Source organism: Corythoichthys intestinalis, chromosome 6 (assembly GCF_030265065.1).
Source record: "Corythoichthys intestinalis isolate RoL2023-P3 chromosome 6, ASM3026506v1, whole genome shotgun sequence".
NCBI classification, from domain to species: Eukaryota; Metazoa; Chordata; class Actinopteri; order Syngnathiformes; family Syngnathidae; genus Corythoichthys; species Corythoichthys intestinalis.
Window position 1 is genome coordinate 17341225 of NC_080400.1, and position 16676 is coordinate 17357900.

Genomic DNA, 16676 nt, shown 5'->3' on the forward strand with positions numbered 1-16676 from the left:
TGCATTATAAATTGCTCGGTCAATTGAGACCATTGATAATACAGACACAAAATGACGGACAAGGGGGCGGAACAATACAGCGATCACGTGATTTTGTGACGTCGGTGGGTAGGGTCTATTTTCATAATTTGCTGCTGGCCAATAAATGGTGGGTCACAGTTTGACCCGCGGACCATAGTTTGTACACCCCTAGAGTGTTAGAGTGACACATTTGTTACTACATTCATATTATAACAATAAAATTATGATTAGAGTTCAAATCAGACTTTTTTTTTTTTTAACTTTGATGGACGTTACAATTAGGCGACAGTTATGACGTACGTACCTAAGCAGTCTTCCAAGCTTTCGTTTGACTAATGGATCAAACCGCCATGGAAAGGAAAGCAGAGTTATTGAGTCACACCTCCCTTATGAATATGTAAATATTTATCTACACATTGATATAAACGAGTTGTTACTGAGTGAGTTTTTCCCCTGTCCGCTTTTTCAATGTAAACCAAAACTGTCGCTTTTTGTTTGCGTCACAAATGTCCAACCGTGACCCGGATGTAAACATTTCAGCCATATTGGTCGTCCCGAATGCTGACGACAATCACAAAAGATTGACTCTTTTATTTAAACAAATTCGGCGAATGTACTTGTCAGTTGGGATTCTGTAGTTTAGTTGAGGATAATTAGGTACATTTTATTTTCTTTCTGAGAACTGCCAAAAGACTGGATGGAGCGGCAGAGCGACTACGAGGCGAGAACCGCCGAAACTTTTCGCTCGCAGGCTGCGCTTATCATGGAGGTAGCGGTTGAGGCGGCCGCTGAGGTCCTGCAAAGGACCCTCGCCGGCGGGCAGGGGCAGGCACCGGGCGGCGCTGAGTTTAAGGTGAGCGGCTATTTTTCTTGTGATTCGCTGAATGACGGACGTAGTTTAGTGTGAAGATTATCTGAGAGGAGTAACAGAGCTAGATGGGAATCCCGTCGTCATTTCCCTTTTCGCCAAGGCGAAAAAACAACATCACCTCCAAGTGGTAGTTATTTGTACTTACGTAAATATGGTTACTGACAGCGATGTTCGCAGATGAATTGTGTGGAAAAGCCTTTCGTACGTTGTTCTGCCATTTAGCAAATATAAAAGATTTTGGTAATCCTATCTGTTTTAGAAAAAGAAGAGTTTATTGTTATCGCACATCACAAGGGTATTGTCCTTGAATGAAACGAACTAAATGATGAAAAACATAGACTTCATAATATATTGTCATGACACGGGGCGCAGTGCCGATCCGTAGGGGGGTTATTTTCAAGAACTTCCAAGTTCAAATATTTTCAAAACCAAAGCTGCTACCGACCTGAAACCAAAACAGGCACCTACCTTTGCCATATAAGAGTCTCTATGAGCAGCGGTATCAAAAAAAAAATCAAAGTCGTTCCCTTCTAAAATCCCGATTTTTTTTTTTTTTTAAATACAGTATAAGTTAACAAAACTTATCATTCTCAGATTTTACACTAGATACACAAAAATCAACAAATGCAGAGATAATTTCCTATATTTTAAGGATCAATAGCAATATTTAACATATCATATAAATGTTTGCCCAAAATAGCAACTTTTTTTTTCAACAGCTAATAAATCACTCAATTTTCACATCAGAAACTTAATACTTCAGGAAAAGTACATGCAGAATCAATTATAAGTAAATTATAAATAGATTATTAATAAATTCTATATGCAATTACATTCATATTTTAATGAGGATGGCATGCAAACAATGACAGGAGGGGGGTAAAATGTAAGTGAACCCTCTGCTTAAGGAGACTTAAAGAGCAATTGAAACCAATTTTTACCAAACATTTTAAATCAGGTGTGTGCCCAATCACTGATGAGTGGTTTAAAGCTGCTCTGCCCACTATAAAACACACCCCTGGTAAGAATAGTCTTGATGAGAACCATTGTCTGATGTGCATTATGGCTCGGTCAAAAAAGCTGCCTGAAGACCTGCGATCAAGGATTGTTGATTTGTATTTGTATAAAGCTGGGAAAGGATACAAAACCATCTCTAAAAGTCTGGATGTTCATCAATCGACCGTCAGAGAAGTTGTCTACAAATGAGAGAGTTTGGCACTATTGCTTTCATCCCAATGAGTGGCCCTCCACCAAAGATGGCGCCAAGAGTTCAGCGCAGAATACTCAGAGAGGTAAAAAAAACACTAAAGCATCTGCTAAAGACTTACAAAAATCATTGGCACAGTCCAATATCTCTGTGCACACATCAACTATATGTAAAACTATGGCTAAGAAATGTGTTCATGGGAGGAGACCACGGGGGAAGCCACTGCTGTCTAAAAAAAAAAAAAAAACATTGTTGCTCATGTTCACAAAAAGGCACTTGGACACTCCACAGGTTTTTTGGCAAAATATTTTGTGAACTGATGAAACCAACATTGAATTGTTTGGGAGTAACACACAATGTCATGTGTGGAGGAAAAATGGCCAGCTCACCAATATCAACACCTCATCCCCACTGTGAAGCATGGTGGAGGTAGCATCATGATTTGGGGCTGTTTTGCTGCCTCAGGGCCTGGACAACTTGCAATCATTAATGGAAGAATGAATTCAAAAGTTTATCAGGATGTTTTGCAGGAAAACCTGAGGCCGTCTGTCTGACAGTTGACATTAAAAAGAGGACGGATGCTGCAACGAGACAATGATCCAAAACTCAGATGCAAATCAACTTCAGAATGGTTTCAGAAGAAATACACGTTCTGGAGTGGCCAAGTCAAAGTCCAGACTTGAAATCCATTGAGATACTGTGGCATGACCAAAACACAGCAATTCATGCCAGACATCCCAGGAATTTGACTGAACTACAGCATTTTTGTAGAGAAGAATGGGCTAAGACCAGTCCTGATCGATGTGCCAGCCTGATGGTTAGGGTTCACTTACTTATTTTTCCCCCTTCTGTCATTGTTTACATACTATCCTCATTAAAATATAAATGTTTGGGTGGTTTTAGTTAAAGCAGACACTGTTTTTTCATCTGTGTGATTTTGACAAAGATCAGATCACATTTGATGGTGATTTTTTTTGCAGAAATGTGAGGAATTCCAAAAGGTTCAGATACTTTTTCATACCGCTGTATAACTGCATTAGGACAGGAAACAACGACAGCAACAAAAAAATATAATTTGTCCGTTTATATACAGTGAGTGTGTCAACTTCTAAAACACTCTACAGGGAAAACATTTATGACATTTATCAGGTCTTAAAATCTTCTTGAAATAGTCTCCATCAGTGTGAATGATGATCCTCATCATTTCCGCTCCCCTACAGTCTCAGCTAACAGCCATTTTGAGTGTAGCGACGAAGGAGGCCATCCGACAAATCTGCACCGTGTTCAGCCAGCTTCTCAACAGCCTAGCTAAAGACAATGACACCTTGAAGGACAAAGTGGGACGAATGGAGGCCGAGCTCAGAGACAAACAAACGTCTGCGGCCGAAAAGACAAAGAGTAAAAATCATGAGGCTGTGGCCGAGACAGTTTTCTTTAGAATTGTTTATATCCAGTTTTGAGTGACAGATGCCATTGTCTTTTGATTCTCAGCAGCAGATACCAAGCGACCGGTCGCTCCTCCCCCTATGAGTCTCACCATGTCCATCATTAACTCTGCCAGAGTGTCTGCTAGCATAGCGAGTGGCGCCAGGGGTGCTGCTACAGCTCAGGTTCCTGTGGTTATGATTAGCCAACCACTTCACGATACGTTCAAGATCCCGACTGGCCCACTGACGACACCGTCCGAGCCTAATTTCCAGGAACGTACCTCAGACGAAGAAGGCACAACCGTGATGTCACTTCCAGCTGCAAATGAACAGCAGAAGCCTGAGGAGTTGGTGGTCGCCACAGATGAGATGTCGCTTCATGTTACGGTCAGATTTTTATTTTTTTTTATTTTTTATCATCTCATTGGTCATTTCAGAATTGTGGAACATTTTAGTTTCAAAGTTCTTTAAAAATTATATATATGTACAGTGGGGCAAATAAGTATTTAGTCAACCACCAATTGTGCAAGTTCTCCTACTTGAAAAGATTAGAGAGGCCTGTAATTGTCAACATGGGTAAACCTCAACCATGAGAGACAGAATGTGGGGAAAAAAAACTGAAAATCACATTATTTGATTTTTAAAGAAATTACTTCCAAATTAGAGTGGAAAATAAGTATTTGGTCAACGACAAACAAGCAAGATTTCTGGCTGTCAAAGAGGTCTAACTTCTTCTAACGTGGTCTAACGAGGCTCCACTCGTTACCTGTATTAATGGCACCTGTTTTAACTCATTATCTGTATGAAAGACACCTGTCCACAACTTCAGTCAGTCTCACTCCAAACTCCACTATGGCCAAGATCAAACAGCTGTCGAAAGACACCAGAGACAAAATTGTAGACGTGCACCAGGCTGGGAAGACTGAATCTGCAATAGGTAAAACGCATGGTGTAAAGAAATCAACTGTGGGAGCAATTATTAGAAAATGGAAGACATACAAGACCACTGATAATCTCCCTCGATCAGGGACTCCTTGCAAGATCTCACCCCGTGGCGTCAAAATGATAACAAGAACGGTGAGCAAAAATCCCAGAACCACACGGGGGACCAAGTGAATGACCTACAGAGAGCTGGGACCACAGTAACACAATGCGCCGCCAGGGACTCAAATCCTGCACTGACAGATGTGTCCCCCCGCTGAAGAAAGTACATGTCCAGGCCAGTCTGCGGTTCGCTAGATGGCATTTGGATGATCCAGAAGAGGACTGGGAGAATGTGTTATGGGCAGATGAAACCAAAATAGAACTTTTTGGTAGAAACACAGGTTCTCGCGTTTAGTGGAGAAAGAATATTGAATTGCATCCGAAGAACACCATACCCATTGTGAAGCATGGTCGTAAAAACATCAGTCTTTGGGGCTGTTTTTTTGCAAAGGGACCAGGACGACTGATCTGTGTAAAGGAAAAAATAATTGGGGCCGTGTACCGAGGGATTTTGAGTGAAAGTCTCCGTCCATCAGCAAGGGCATTGAAGATGAGACGTGGCTGGGTCTTTCAGCATGACAGTGATCCCAAACACATAGCCAGGGCAACAAAGGAGTGGCTTCGTAAGAAACATTTCAAGGTCCTGGAGTGGCCTAGCCAGTCTCCAGATCTCTGTGGAGGGAGTTGAAAGTCCGTGTTGCCCAACGACAGCCCCAAAACATCACTGCTCTAGAGGAGATCTGCATGGAGGAATGGGCCAAAATACCAGCAACAGTGTGTGAAAAGCTTGTGAAGAGTTACAGAAAATGTTTGGCCTCTGTTATTGCCAACAAAGGGTACGGTACATAACGAAGTATTGTGATGAACTTTTGGTATTGACCAAATACTTACTTTCCACCATGATTTGAAAATCAATTTTTAAAAAAATCAAACAATGTGATTTTCTGTTTTTTTCCACATGTCTCTCATGGTTGAGGTTTACTCATGGTTGAGGTTTACCCATCTTGACAATTACAGGCCTCTTTAATATTTGGGAGAACTTGCACAATTAGTGGTTGACTAAATACTTATGTGCCCCACTGTATGTCAACTTGATAAAATGAGAATTACTCAAAATAGAAAGTTACTGAAGAGAACTTAATCTGTATCAAACAACTTACATTCTTTTCTTGTTTTTTTTTGGTTTCGGTCACAATGTAATGTCAGTTCTTATCACACCAATGAGACTGGATATTTTATCGTTCTGATTTTTACTTGTTTAGGAGGTTGAAAAGACTGAAACGGTTATAGTGAAATCAGAAGAGGAGATGGTGGTGGCTCATGCTCTTTCAGGTGACGTGATGGACTCATCCATTGGTTCTACATTTGTCATCATTACCTTGCTCGTGATGAGAATGTGTTCTTTGTGACACAGCAGCCGTGAGCGAGGAAGACCTGAAGGAGCAGGAGAATAAGCGTCGGCGCGAGCTCTACAAGCACAAGCGCTTTTTCTGCGAGGTGTGCAACAAAGGTTTCCACCAGCAACACCAGCTAAAGAAACACGCGTCACGCCACGTCAAACCTTTCCCTTGCACGTTGTGTGATAAAGGCTTCTATCAGGTAGAAATTTGGAAATCGCCAAGGACAAGATTTATCTTGTGAGTGTTAGGCTGACCCCGATATATATTGCGCTAACTCAGGGGTGTCAAATACTTTGAAAAAATACATACGGACTGTTGCATTTAAAGAGCATACGACATGAGAAAAAAAAGTCTTAAATTGCATTATTATGTGAAATGGAATCATATTTTGAGACGATTCGACTATATACAACAATTTGGCAAAGCGCAGATGACGAGAAATTTGTCTTTTAATCTGCTGGTTAGCCACGCCTACCATTATAGGGCTTTACCGTCCCCAACAGGTGGATGACGTCAGCGGTAGACTGGGCTCATCGGTTTTACTATTCAGCCCATTGAGGGGGAATTATTCAGAACGAGGAAAATGCGACGAATAGAGCCACAAAATGTCATTGTTTTTGTCTCTACTCCAATATTTTTACAGGATATTCTTTTTATCCAAGTATTTTTTCCCAATAGCTATATAAATGACTTGAGAAGGACCAGTCAGCCCGTCGAGGGGGAACTATTCACAACGAGAAAACGCGACGAAGAGAGCTGCAAAATGTCATTGTTTCTGTCTCTTTACGTCAATATTTTTACAGGATATTCTTTTTATCCAAGTATTTTCCCCAATTGCTAAATAAATGGCATGGTCATGACAAATAACAGTCTTGTGCTAAATGGAATATGAAATAATAAAAATGCATTTATTCAGGACGACATGGCAAAATTACTCCATAATGGTCAAAACTGTCGACTTCACCTTTACTGTCGCACCTCCCGAACGATATTTTATGACACCTAATTCGGACATATGTCATTTCCCTTCCCCGGCTTCGGAGAATGTAAACAAACCAAAATGCGTGACAGCTAGCTGACAAGCTAACCCAAACCGAGTGATGTTTCAAAGTCTTCGAAGCGAAAAATCGCACATAACTAGCCTGGATTATTTGACATGACGACTGAGTTGTCGATTGTCTTTCCCGGATCGGCAAACCGCCCGGCGGAGAGCAATTTACAGTTCATTCCCCGGAGGAGGGCGGCTGCAGTTGTTGTGGAGCTAACATGCTACTAATGTGCATGAGGAGAGCTTTTTACATGCCTATCAATAATCAAACGTAAGTAGTCCTTTATTTAAAGAAAGTTTGTAGTGTTTAATTTGTAATAGCTGTATTAATATTTGACATAATACTAAACAAGATGTTTACTCACTTCCTCGTGAGTCCAATGCTCCCACTGTAGTCGGGCTTGTTTTGGCCAATATCCACGGTGAATGGGAACCTTTTAAAACCCCAAAAAGGCGCATACGCCTCTCCCTCATAAAATAAGATTTTTCTGCAGCCGTTTGGCTGGCGTGATGCAAAAAATAAACGTATTAATCCGCAAAATCAGATGAATCCTTCGTCCTCATACACAACAGTACGCTGTATAGTGAAGAGGACGTCTTCTACCGTACACGTCACAGCGCCCTCCTCCTTATTGCAAGACCGAAGCCGGAAGTCACTCATTTTCATGGCGCGGGATTAAAAAAACTAAATAAATATAGCGATCGCTTCCACACACATCCAAGCGGTCCATATCATTCAGGAGCATAAAATACCGCGTGTATTATGAAATAAACATGCTTTTTCGTGTCACATGCACTTTAAAGATACCGCCCTCCGCAAACATGTTTTACATTTCGGTTGGCCCTCCTCCTCTAAGCAGCGGCCGTCTGTAACTTTTCTGTAGCCGAAGTATTCCCATACCAGCAGTTTGGTTTTCTTCGATGGGGAAAAAAAAGTTCAGGAGTTTCACCTCCTCCAGCCATCGTGTAGCACAGATGACTCACTGAAACTGAGCAACAACCGGTGAGGGAGGGTTGAGCCATGCAGCTGCTAGCGATGGATTTCTCCATTCTTGTTAGGACATAAAAATAGCTAATACCTTGGGGACGGTGTGATGGAAAATTTTTGTGGTTTTAACACCTTGACGTTTTCATACCACGGTATACTTTGAAACCGGTAATCAGCACATGTTTAGTGTTTATTTATGTTCTACATTATTTTTTGAAAAATATTTTTATTTGCTGCCTTTTTTTTTTTTTTTTTTTTCACTTCAGACTTTTTTTCAGATAATCATACATTGTCAAAGTAAAAAGTTTCCATTTTTTTGTTGAGATTAGCTGTTCTAGTGGACAAAAGGGAAATGACAATAGCCGGACTAACTTCGGTGGCATAAAATATAGTTTGGGAGGTGCAAGAAGTGGACAACTACATCATGATTACTAAAATTTAACAGTGACTTTTATTATAATTGTATGTAGCACTTCTGGCAATTTCTATCATGTCTTTCAATGGCTGCACTTCAGCTCGCAATTCAGTTTGACTTGAAGGTAGTTCGTTAGTGTGTCCAATTATGAATTAAAAAGGTCATTTGATAAAATGAACTTACCGATTCAATCTTTGAGTCAGGGAACATTTCTTTTGCTAATTCTGAGAAGTGATCAGCAATAGGCAAATTGTGTTCGTCAACAAATTAGCAGAATAAAATCTCAGCTTTCGTCACTTTTCATTCTGCAGACTGCGTCTTTATGACCAGGGTTGTTATCTTACTTTAAATAAAGTAATTAATCACAGTTACAAATTACTTCTCCCAAAAAAATAATTGAGTTAGTTACTCAGTTACCTGAATGTAAGAGTAATTAGTTACTTGGCAAAGTAACTTGTGTTACCTTTCATGTTTTTTTTTTTCATTCAAAAAAAATAAATGAAAACAAACCTTTGCTATGTTTGGAACTCATTTAATGTTGTGAATCAACTGTTAAAGTTGTTACAATTTCTAAAACTTTTAAAAGTTTTAAAACTTTCATCATTTAGAGATAGATTCAAGATTTTGCCGATTGAGGAGTATTTTAGATAAAAAGTTAATTGGGTTTGCTACAACAGAGCCTTTCTGAGAAGTCTACTGCTTTAGCTTGGCGGCTGTTTACTAACGCCACCGAGTCTGTCATTACGCATGTAGTGCATGTGATATATAGTTTAGCATCAAGTGGGCGTAGATTGTAGGCTGTCGGCTACAGTCAGGAAATATCGGACCCACCTAGCCTATCATCGCGTTTGCAACAGCGTCACAACTCTTTCCTGCTTCCCACTCCTGCTCTTCTCTCTCCATATCTCAGACTTTTCTTGCGTCATTCAACCAACGTAGTAATGCACATTGTCTCGTTGCCGAAACAGTGACCAAATCCGAACGGAGAAAAAAAAAGTAATGCACGAAAAATGTACAGATATTGAACGTACGGCGTACACATTTATACAAACTACATCGAAACCGTACAACTTGACAGGTATGATAAAGGTATGCGTGGCTAAACGGCAAATTTCTCGTCATCTGTGCTTTGCCAAATTGTTGTATATTGTCGAATCGTCTCAAAATTTGATTCTAATTCACATAATAATGCTATTTAAGACTTTTTTTTTTTTATCCTGTCGTCCGCACTTTAGGGAAATACAATGGCATTGCCAAAAGATACAAAAATACATTATATACAATTTATACTCCAAAACCGTTGCACCACAAACAAATTTTTTTACAGCGCAAACAAAGCCCAAACGATTGACACCATGCTTAGCCGTTTTTAATCAAAATTGGGTAGGGGGGTTGGTTGACCTCAGAATGACTTATAAAAGAATTGTAAATATCTCTAAAACAATAGCAGCACAAACAAACCTTTTAACAGTACAAACAAGCACAAACATAGCACAAGCAATTGACAAAATTTTTATACTAAAATGCATTTCATGAATGGCCAACTTCACGGAGGTCAAAATTGCCCAAATCCTTTTTTGAGCCGCTTGATAAATTAAAAAAAAAAAAATTACAATTTCTTTCATTTTTGGATAAATATGCAAAAAATGAATGAAAATGGTAAATCTTCTCTTTATTTGATTAAAAAAAATAAGTTAACGAGAAAAAATTGTAAAAATTCTGCAATTCCTGGACGACGGAAATTTGACAAACTTTATTTTGTGAAAAACAATGTTGATGCCCATAATTTTCTTTGAGTTTGAGACTGCTGCTCTAATGGCGTTGTTAAATTTTCCTTTCCTCAGGCCAAGACGCTGCACAAACACCAACAGTCCCACCGTTTGCGTGAAGCCCAAGAGCGCGACCCAGATAACATGTTAGCATGCGAGCAGTGCGATCGTAAATTCCGCATGGCCCGCCAGCTGCGCGCCCACCAAGCGTTCCACCGGCTGGAAAAAGCGCCGCTCCGCTGCGCCACCTGCGGCCGCACTTTCACCTCGGCGGCTGTGCTGCGCTACCACGAGATCTCGCATTCCGACGTCAAGCCCTTCATTTGCGACGTGTGCGGCAAAGGCTTCCTGAGGAAGAAGAGCTTGCGTGAGCACCAGACGGTCCACACGGGGGCGCGGCCGTACCCGTGCCAGACGTGCGGTAAGCGCTTCTCCACCACCGGCAACCTGCGCGTTCACAAGCGCTCGCACTCTGACGAGAGACCCTTCAAGTGCGGCGAGTGCGACAAGACCTTCAAGTGCCGTATGGGGCTGCTGCAGCACCACGTGGTCCATTCGGGGGAAAAGCCCTTCGTCTGTCAGACCTGCGGACTGAGCTTCGGACTCAAGTACAACTTCCAGAGACACATGCGCCTCCACAGCGGTGAAAAACCCTTCAAGTAAGCTCTCCTGTTCTTTATAACGATTAGGGCTTCAGCTATCGATTATTTTAATAGTCGATTAACCTATCAAGTAGTTAGTTCAAATAATCAAGTAATCGGATTAGGAACATTTAAAGCTTTGCAGAATAATTTTTTTGGAGATGTAAAACAAAGGCTTGCTAAGACTGCACTTTCACAAGAGCATTAACTCATTCACTTCCTGCCATTTTCACCGGAGCAAGGCCCTTTGCTCCTGGCCGTTTTCCTGGATTTGGACTGATTTTGCAAGGCCCACAGAAAACTATTTTCTTTTGCTATATGAACATGGAACCCACCAAAAGAAAGATTAGACTCTTTTCTTTCAGCAGGAAAAAAAAGTTAGTTCATATCTTTTTCCATTCTTTAGAAATAAGCATGAGAAAATAGCTTAGTTTGAGCAATTTTCCAATTTCTAATGAAAAAACAGAAATTGAGCTTTTATGAAAGCATACATTTCAAACATAACTTTGACTTTAACACAGCTATTTTTTACTTTAGTTACATCCCAAACATCTTAATAATGTTTTCCTTTTACAAAATAACATAAACAACAAGACAAATAGAGCTTTTGATTAGGGCTGCAGCTATCGAATATTTTAGTAGCCAATTAATCGATGGACAAGTTAGTTCGAATAATCGAGTAATCAGATAAGGAACATGAAAAATTTTAATAACTGAGCTGAGCCTCAAATGTTATCAAAAATAAATAAATAAATGAATAAAAATGAGGTTCTATGTACAACAAAAGAACAATTGGCTAGTTTACAAAGAAAAAGCCCGCTAACTTAAATGCTATAAAATGCTTATGTTTTTTTTATTTTTTATTTTTTTACAATGCTCTTAACAAAAGGTTCAGACACATATTCCCTCAAAGAAAGGCAAAATATACCTAAAAACTAAATTATGAATGCATTAAAAAACATTAGCTCAAATAAAAACTTAGCTTACGTTGGTCTTAACAGGGAGCAGTTGGATTCAGCCATGTGAAAAGAGGCAGACCAGAGGGCAGTGTATCCACCCTAATCAATAAAACTAAATGCTACCACTTTCAAAATAAACCATTACAACGCCACTTTAATTAAACGAATACTCGAAGCAACTAAATTTAATTCGAATATTTTTTTCAATCGAATACTCGGGTTAATCGATTAATCGTTGCAGCACTACTTTTGATAGTAAAGTAACAATTTCTTTACACATAACTAACTGAGAGATGCAGTGCTGTGGCCGCAACAGCCGGGATAAACTTTTCCCTCATCGCCGCCTGTCTCATAAAGATGAGGTTTTTGAGTCCTTGCTCCGGGGGAGGGGGGGGAGGGTTTGGCCGTGCGCGTTTCCGTGCGGGACAGCACAGGTCGGGAGTCAGCCTGTTAGTGCTCGGACCATACGCCACACTCTACATCAAATTGGTGTGTATGGCTGTTACTCCAGGAGGAAGCGTCTTCTGAAGATTGTACCCAAGAAAGCCCGCCCGTCTCATCAGACCATAGGACATGGTTCCAGTAATTTATGTGCTTTGTTGACATGTCTTCAGCAAACTGTTTGCGGGCTTTCTTGTGTACTGTGTTCAGAAGAGGCTTCCTCCTGGGGTGACAGCGATGCACACCAGTTTGATGTAGAGTGCGGCGTATGGTCCGAGCAACTAAAAGGCTGTACCCCCCATCCTCTTCAATCTCAGCAGCAATGTTGACAGCACTCCTGTAACGAGTCACATGACATTTTGGAGGGAAAATGACAAGCAGTACTCAAATTGGACATTTAGGGATGTACGTTTTTTCAAAGGGGTGTACTTTGTTGCCAGGGGTTTAAATATTAATGGCTATATTTTGAGTTATTTTGAGGGGAAAATAAATTATTATATAAGCTGCAAACAGACTACTTTTCATTGTGTCAAAGTGTCATTTAGTCAGTGTTGTCCCATGAAAAGATGTACTTAAACATCTGCAGAAATGCGAGGGGTGTACTCACTTTTGTGATACACTGTATATTGACAGGACACTGGGGGTGGGGCGGATTAATAGGGGGCCTATCTCTGTCAAAGCTGACCGAGTGGAAACAAAGACAAATTCACAATTCTTGTGAATAAATGCTTAAATCTGAATTTTTCATAGATAGGGACGTAAAAAAGCTTCGATTCTCGGTTAAAAGCAAAAAAACTGGGCAGTTAGCATTTATTCTACGTAAATATTTCAAACATGCTGCTAGTTTTTAAGCCACTGTGGCACCGCCTTACCACCACAAACAGCTTTTTCCGTTGAAAAGTCTTGTGAATAAATGTTTAAATTCCTGAATTGAATTCTTTATAGATATGAGCGTAAAACAGTGTCGATTATTGATTATAAGCTAAAAAAAAAAAACGGGCATTTAGCATTTATTTTACGTAAATATTACGAATTATGACGCCAATGCCGTAGCGGTTAATTTCTCCCGTTGATATTTCTTACAACGTTTCAAAATGCATGCATGGTACGAAAATTATAATAATTACCTTGAATCCTCGAACAAATCACTCCAGGGACAATCCTTCCTGTTTGTTTGCGGTACAGCTTTCGTACTTTTTCAAGCTAAATCCAGCGTTGGATCGCTGCATGTGTTTGAGAATAACTTCGACCGACCGAAGCGGAGTGTGGGACGGCCCCCTACTAGAAGGCGTGGTGCAGTGTCTGGGGAGTGTGTCCCGCTAATATCATTTCAAGTTGGCCCTTGCATCTTTTGATGTTTCTGAACATGCCCCTTGGAGAAAAAAGTTTGGACACCTGTGACTTATTCCTTCTAACTGAATTGCTTTCGTGTCGGCAGGTGCGAGAAGTGCGGCGAAGGATTCACCGGCACGTGGGCACTAAAATCGCACATGCTCGTCCACGGCGTCGAGAAACCCTTCATGTGCGACCTGTGCGGCAAGACCTTCTTCTACAACTGCCAGCTTCAGAAGCACCAATTGCTGGTCCACGAGAACAAGGAATGCGGCAAATCCGGCGGCACGAAGAGGCGCAGGCGGCCTTCATCGAGCGTCAATGGCTTCATCTGCAAGAGTTGCGGCAAGAGCCTCAGCAGCATCAGCACGCTGCGCACGCATGAAAAGAGCCACGCCGAGCACAAGGAGTTCATCTGCGAGACGTGCGGCAAGTCCTTCCACCTGCGCCACCTGTACATCTACCACATGCGACAGCACAGCGGCGATCGCCCGCACGTCTGCGGCGTGTGCCAGAAAGGCTTCTTGCTCCAGTCGCAGCTTCGCCAGCACGAGTTACTCCACACGGGTGTCAAGCCGCACAAGTGCCAGCAATGCGGGAAGGCCTTCAGGACGTCGCAGAATTACCACCGACACCTCCTGGTGCACACGGGCGAGAAGCCCTACGAGTGCGCCACCTGCGGACGCAAGTTCCGACAGTCCAACCAGCTCAAGTCGCACATGCAGATCCACACGGGGGTCAAGCTGTACTCGTGCCAGAGCTGCGAGCGGGGCTTCTCCGACTCGAGGCAGCTCAAGAAGCACCGTTGTGGCGACGGGCTGAATGGCTCGCTCAAGTCGGGAAGTGAATGCAAGAAAGAGACAAGCCAAGTTTTCCAGTGGAGTGACGGTTTTGTTAACCAGTGAGGGCGTCGGAAAAATGACGGGGATATGCTTCCAAAACACTCAGAAAGAATATTGTTTAATAAATTTAAAAAAAAAAAATAACAATGGTATTTTTCTCATGTGTAGTACAGGAGAAAATGTAAATAAAAGCCAGTTTTTCCAAGGAGTTGCTGCCAATTTATCAATGCTGGAACTATTTTAGCCAATGAAATTTGACCTTCCCAAATGACCCGCCGTTCCTCCTGATGTCATCAAAGGCAAGGCAAATTTATTTGTAACGAACAATTCAACACAAGGCAATTCAAAGTGCTTTACATCACATGAAAATCCACAAGCAGAGATAAAATGATTCGTAAAAATCACATTAAATCAAAGACAATTGAAACTAGGGCTGCAGCTATCGATTATTTTAGTAGTCAGTTAATCGATGAACTATTTAGTTCGAATAATCGAGTAATTGGATAAAGAACATAAAAAATTAAAATACCTGACCTGAACCTAATATGGTATAAAAAAAAAAAAAAAACTAAATGAGGATCTATGTACAACAAAAGAACAATTGGCTAAGTTACATAGCAGAAGTCCGCTAGCTTAAATGCAATAAAATGCTAACCTAATTTTTTAGTTATTTTTTTTACAATGCAATACAGACACATATTCCCACATAAAAAAACGGCTAAATATACCTATGAACTAAAATACGGATGCATTAAAAAAACTTTTGCGCAAACAAAAACTTAGCCTAGGTTGGTCTTAACAGGGAGCAGCTGGATTCAGCCATGTGAAATTAGGCAGACTAGAGGGCAGTGTATCCACGCAAACCCTAAAGCTAAATGCAAACACTTTCAAAACAAACCATAGTCGAGTTAATCGATTAATTGTTGCAGCACTAATTGAAACAGAAAATAAACTTATACATTTAAAAAAACCAATCCAACCAACCAATTAAATCATCGATATAATTTAGAACATATTAATCATTGAAATCGGAAATATAAATGAGAAAATAAAAACGCTTATAGCATGAAATTTGAAATACATAGACAGTTATGAATATGCTGTGGTAAACAAAAGCGTTTTTAGCCCTGGTTTATTCACTGCTGGCCAAAAGTATTGGCACCTGTGCAATTCTGTCAGATAATGCTCAATTTCTCCCAAAAAGTGATTGCAATTACCAAATGCTATGGTAGTAATATATTCATTTATTTTGATTGCAATGAAAAAACCAAAAAGAGAATGGGAAAAAAATCATTATCGTTTTACACAAAACTCCAAAAATGGGCTGAACAGAAGTATTGGCACCCTCAGCCTAATACTTGGTAACACAACAGTTGGCCAAAATAACTGTGAACATGAACAACCGCTACCAGTATCCATCAGTGAGATTCTTACAATGCTCTGCTAGAATTTTAGACCATTCTTCTTTGGCCAACTGCTCCGGGTCTCAGAGATTTGAAGGGGGGCATTTTAAGCTCTCTCCACAAGTGTTCTATGGGATTCAGGTCTGGACTCACTTTAGAAGTCTCCAGTGCTTTCTCTCAAACCATTTTCTAGTTATTTTTGAAGTGTGTTTTGGTTCATCGTCCTGCTGGAAGACCCATGACCTCTGAGGGAGACCCAGCTTTTTCACACTGGGCCCAAAATATGTTGGTGGTCTTCAGACTTCATAATGCCATCCACACGGTCAAGCAGTCCAGTGCCAGAGGTAGCAAAGCAACCCCAAAACATCAGGGAACCACCGCCATGTATGACTGTGGACCGTGTTCTTTTCTTTGAAGGCCTCGTTTTTTCCCCTGTAAACTCTAGCTCTACTTTTGTCTCATCTGACCAGAGAACATTCTTCCAAAACGTTTTTTGGCTTTCTCAGATTAGTTTTGGCAAACTCCAGCCTGGCTTTTTTATGTCTCTGGGTCAGAAGTGGGGTCTTCCTGGCTATCCTACCATAGAGTCCCTTTTCATTCAGATGTCAAAGGATAGTACGGGTTGACACTGTTGTACGCTCGGACTGCGGGGCAGCTTGAACTTGTTTGGATATTAGTCGAGGTTCTTTATGCACCATCGGTACTATCTTTCGTTGAAATCCCTTGTCAATTTTTCTTTTCCGTCCACATCTAGGGAGGTTAGCCCCAGTGCCATGGGCTTTACACTTATTGATGACACTGCGCATGGTAGTCTTGAGATTGCCCATGCTTCCTCACAAATTTGCTTCTCAATTCCTCAGACAGTTCTTTGGTCTTCTTTCTTTTCTCCATGCTCACTGTGGTACACACAAGGACACGGGACAGAGGT

At 41.0% G+C, this 16676-nt stretch overlaps 1 protein-coding gene across 5 annotated transcripts; it reads left to right on the forward strand.

Moving 5' to 3' along the window:
- The first annotated feature begins 548 nt into the window (after positions 1 to 548).
- On the forward strand, positions 549 to 14535 carry LOC130917577 (zinc finger protein 345-like). 5 transcript variants are annotated; one of them, XM_057839145.1, is made up of 7 exons: positions 549 to 874; positions 3320 to 3497; positions 3591 to 3913; positions 5773 to 5842; positions 5925 to 6109; positions 10206 to 10789; positions 13610 to 14535. In XM_057839145.1, the coding sequence occupies exons 1-7, from the start codon at positions 719 to 721 to the stop codon at positions 14406 to 14408; spliced, it is 2295 nt and encodes a 764-aa protein (XP_057695128.1). In that variant the 5' UTR covers positions 549 to 718; the 3' UTR covers positions 14409 to 14535. The 5 variants fall into 5 exon arrangements, with proteins under 5 accessions (XP_057695128.1, XP_057695131.1, XP_057695129.1 ...); XM_057839148.1 differs by having other exon boundaries at positions 5925 to 6007; XM_057839146.1 differs by having other exon boundaries at positions 5928 to 6109.
- Positions 14536 to 16676: the final 2141 nt, after the last annotated feature.

Bases quoted from the DNA above. Each gene is read 5' to 3' on its own strand.
- LOC130917577 (XM_057839145.1), top strand. From the start codon at position 719: ATGGAGCGGCAGAGCGACTACGAGGCGAGAACCGCCGAAACTTTTCGC. The intron at 5,843-5,924 runs GTGACGTGATGG...TTTGTGACACAG, and splicing joins GGTGGCTCATGCTCTTTCAG to CAGCCGTGAGCGAGGAAGAC. The intron at 6,110-10,205 runs GTAGAAATTTGG...TCCTTTCCTCAG, and splicing joins GTGATAAAGGCTTCTATCAG to GCCAAGACGCTGCACAAACA.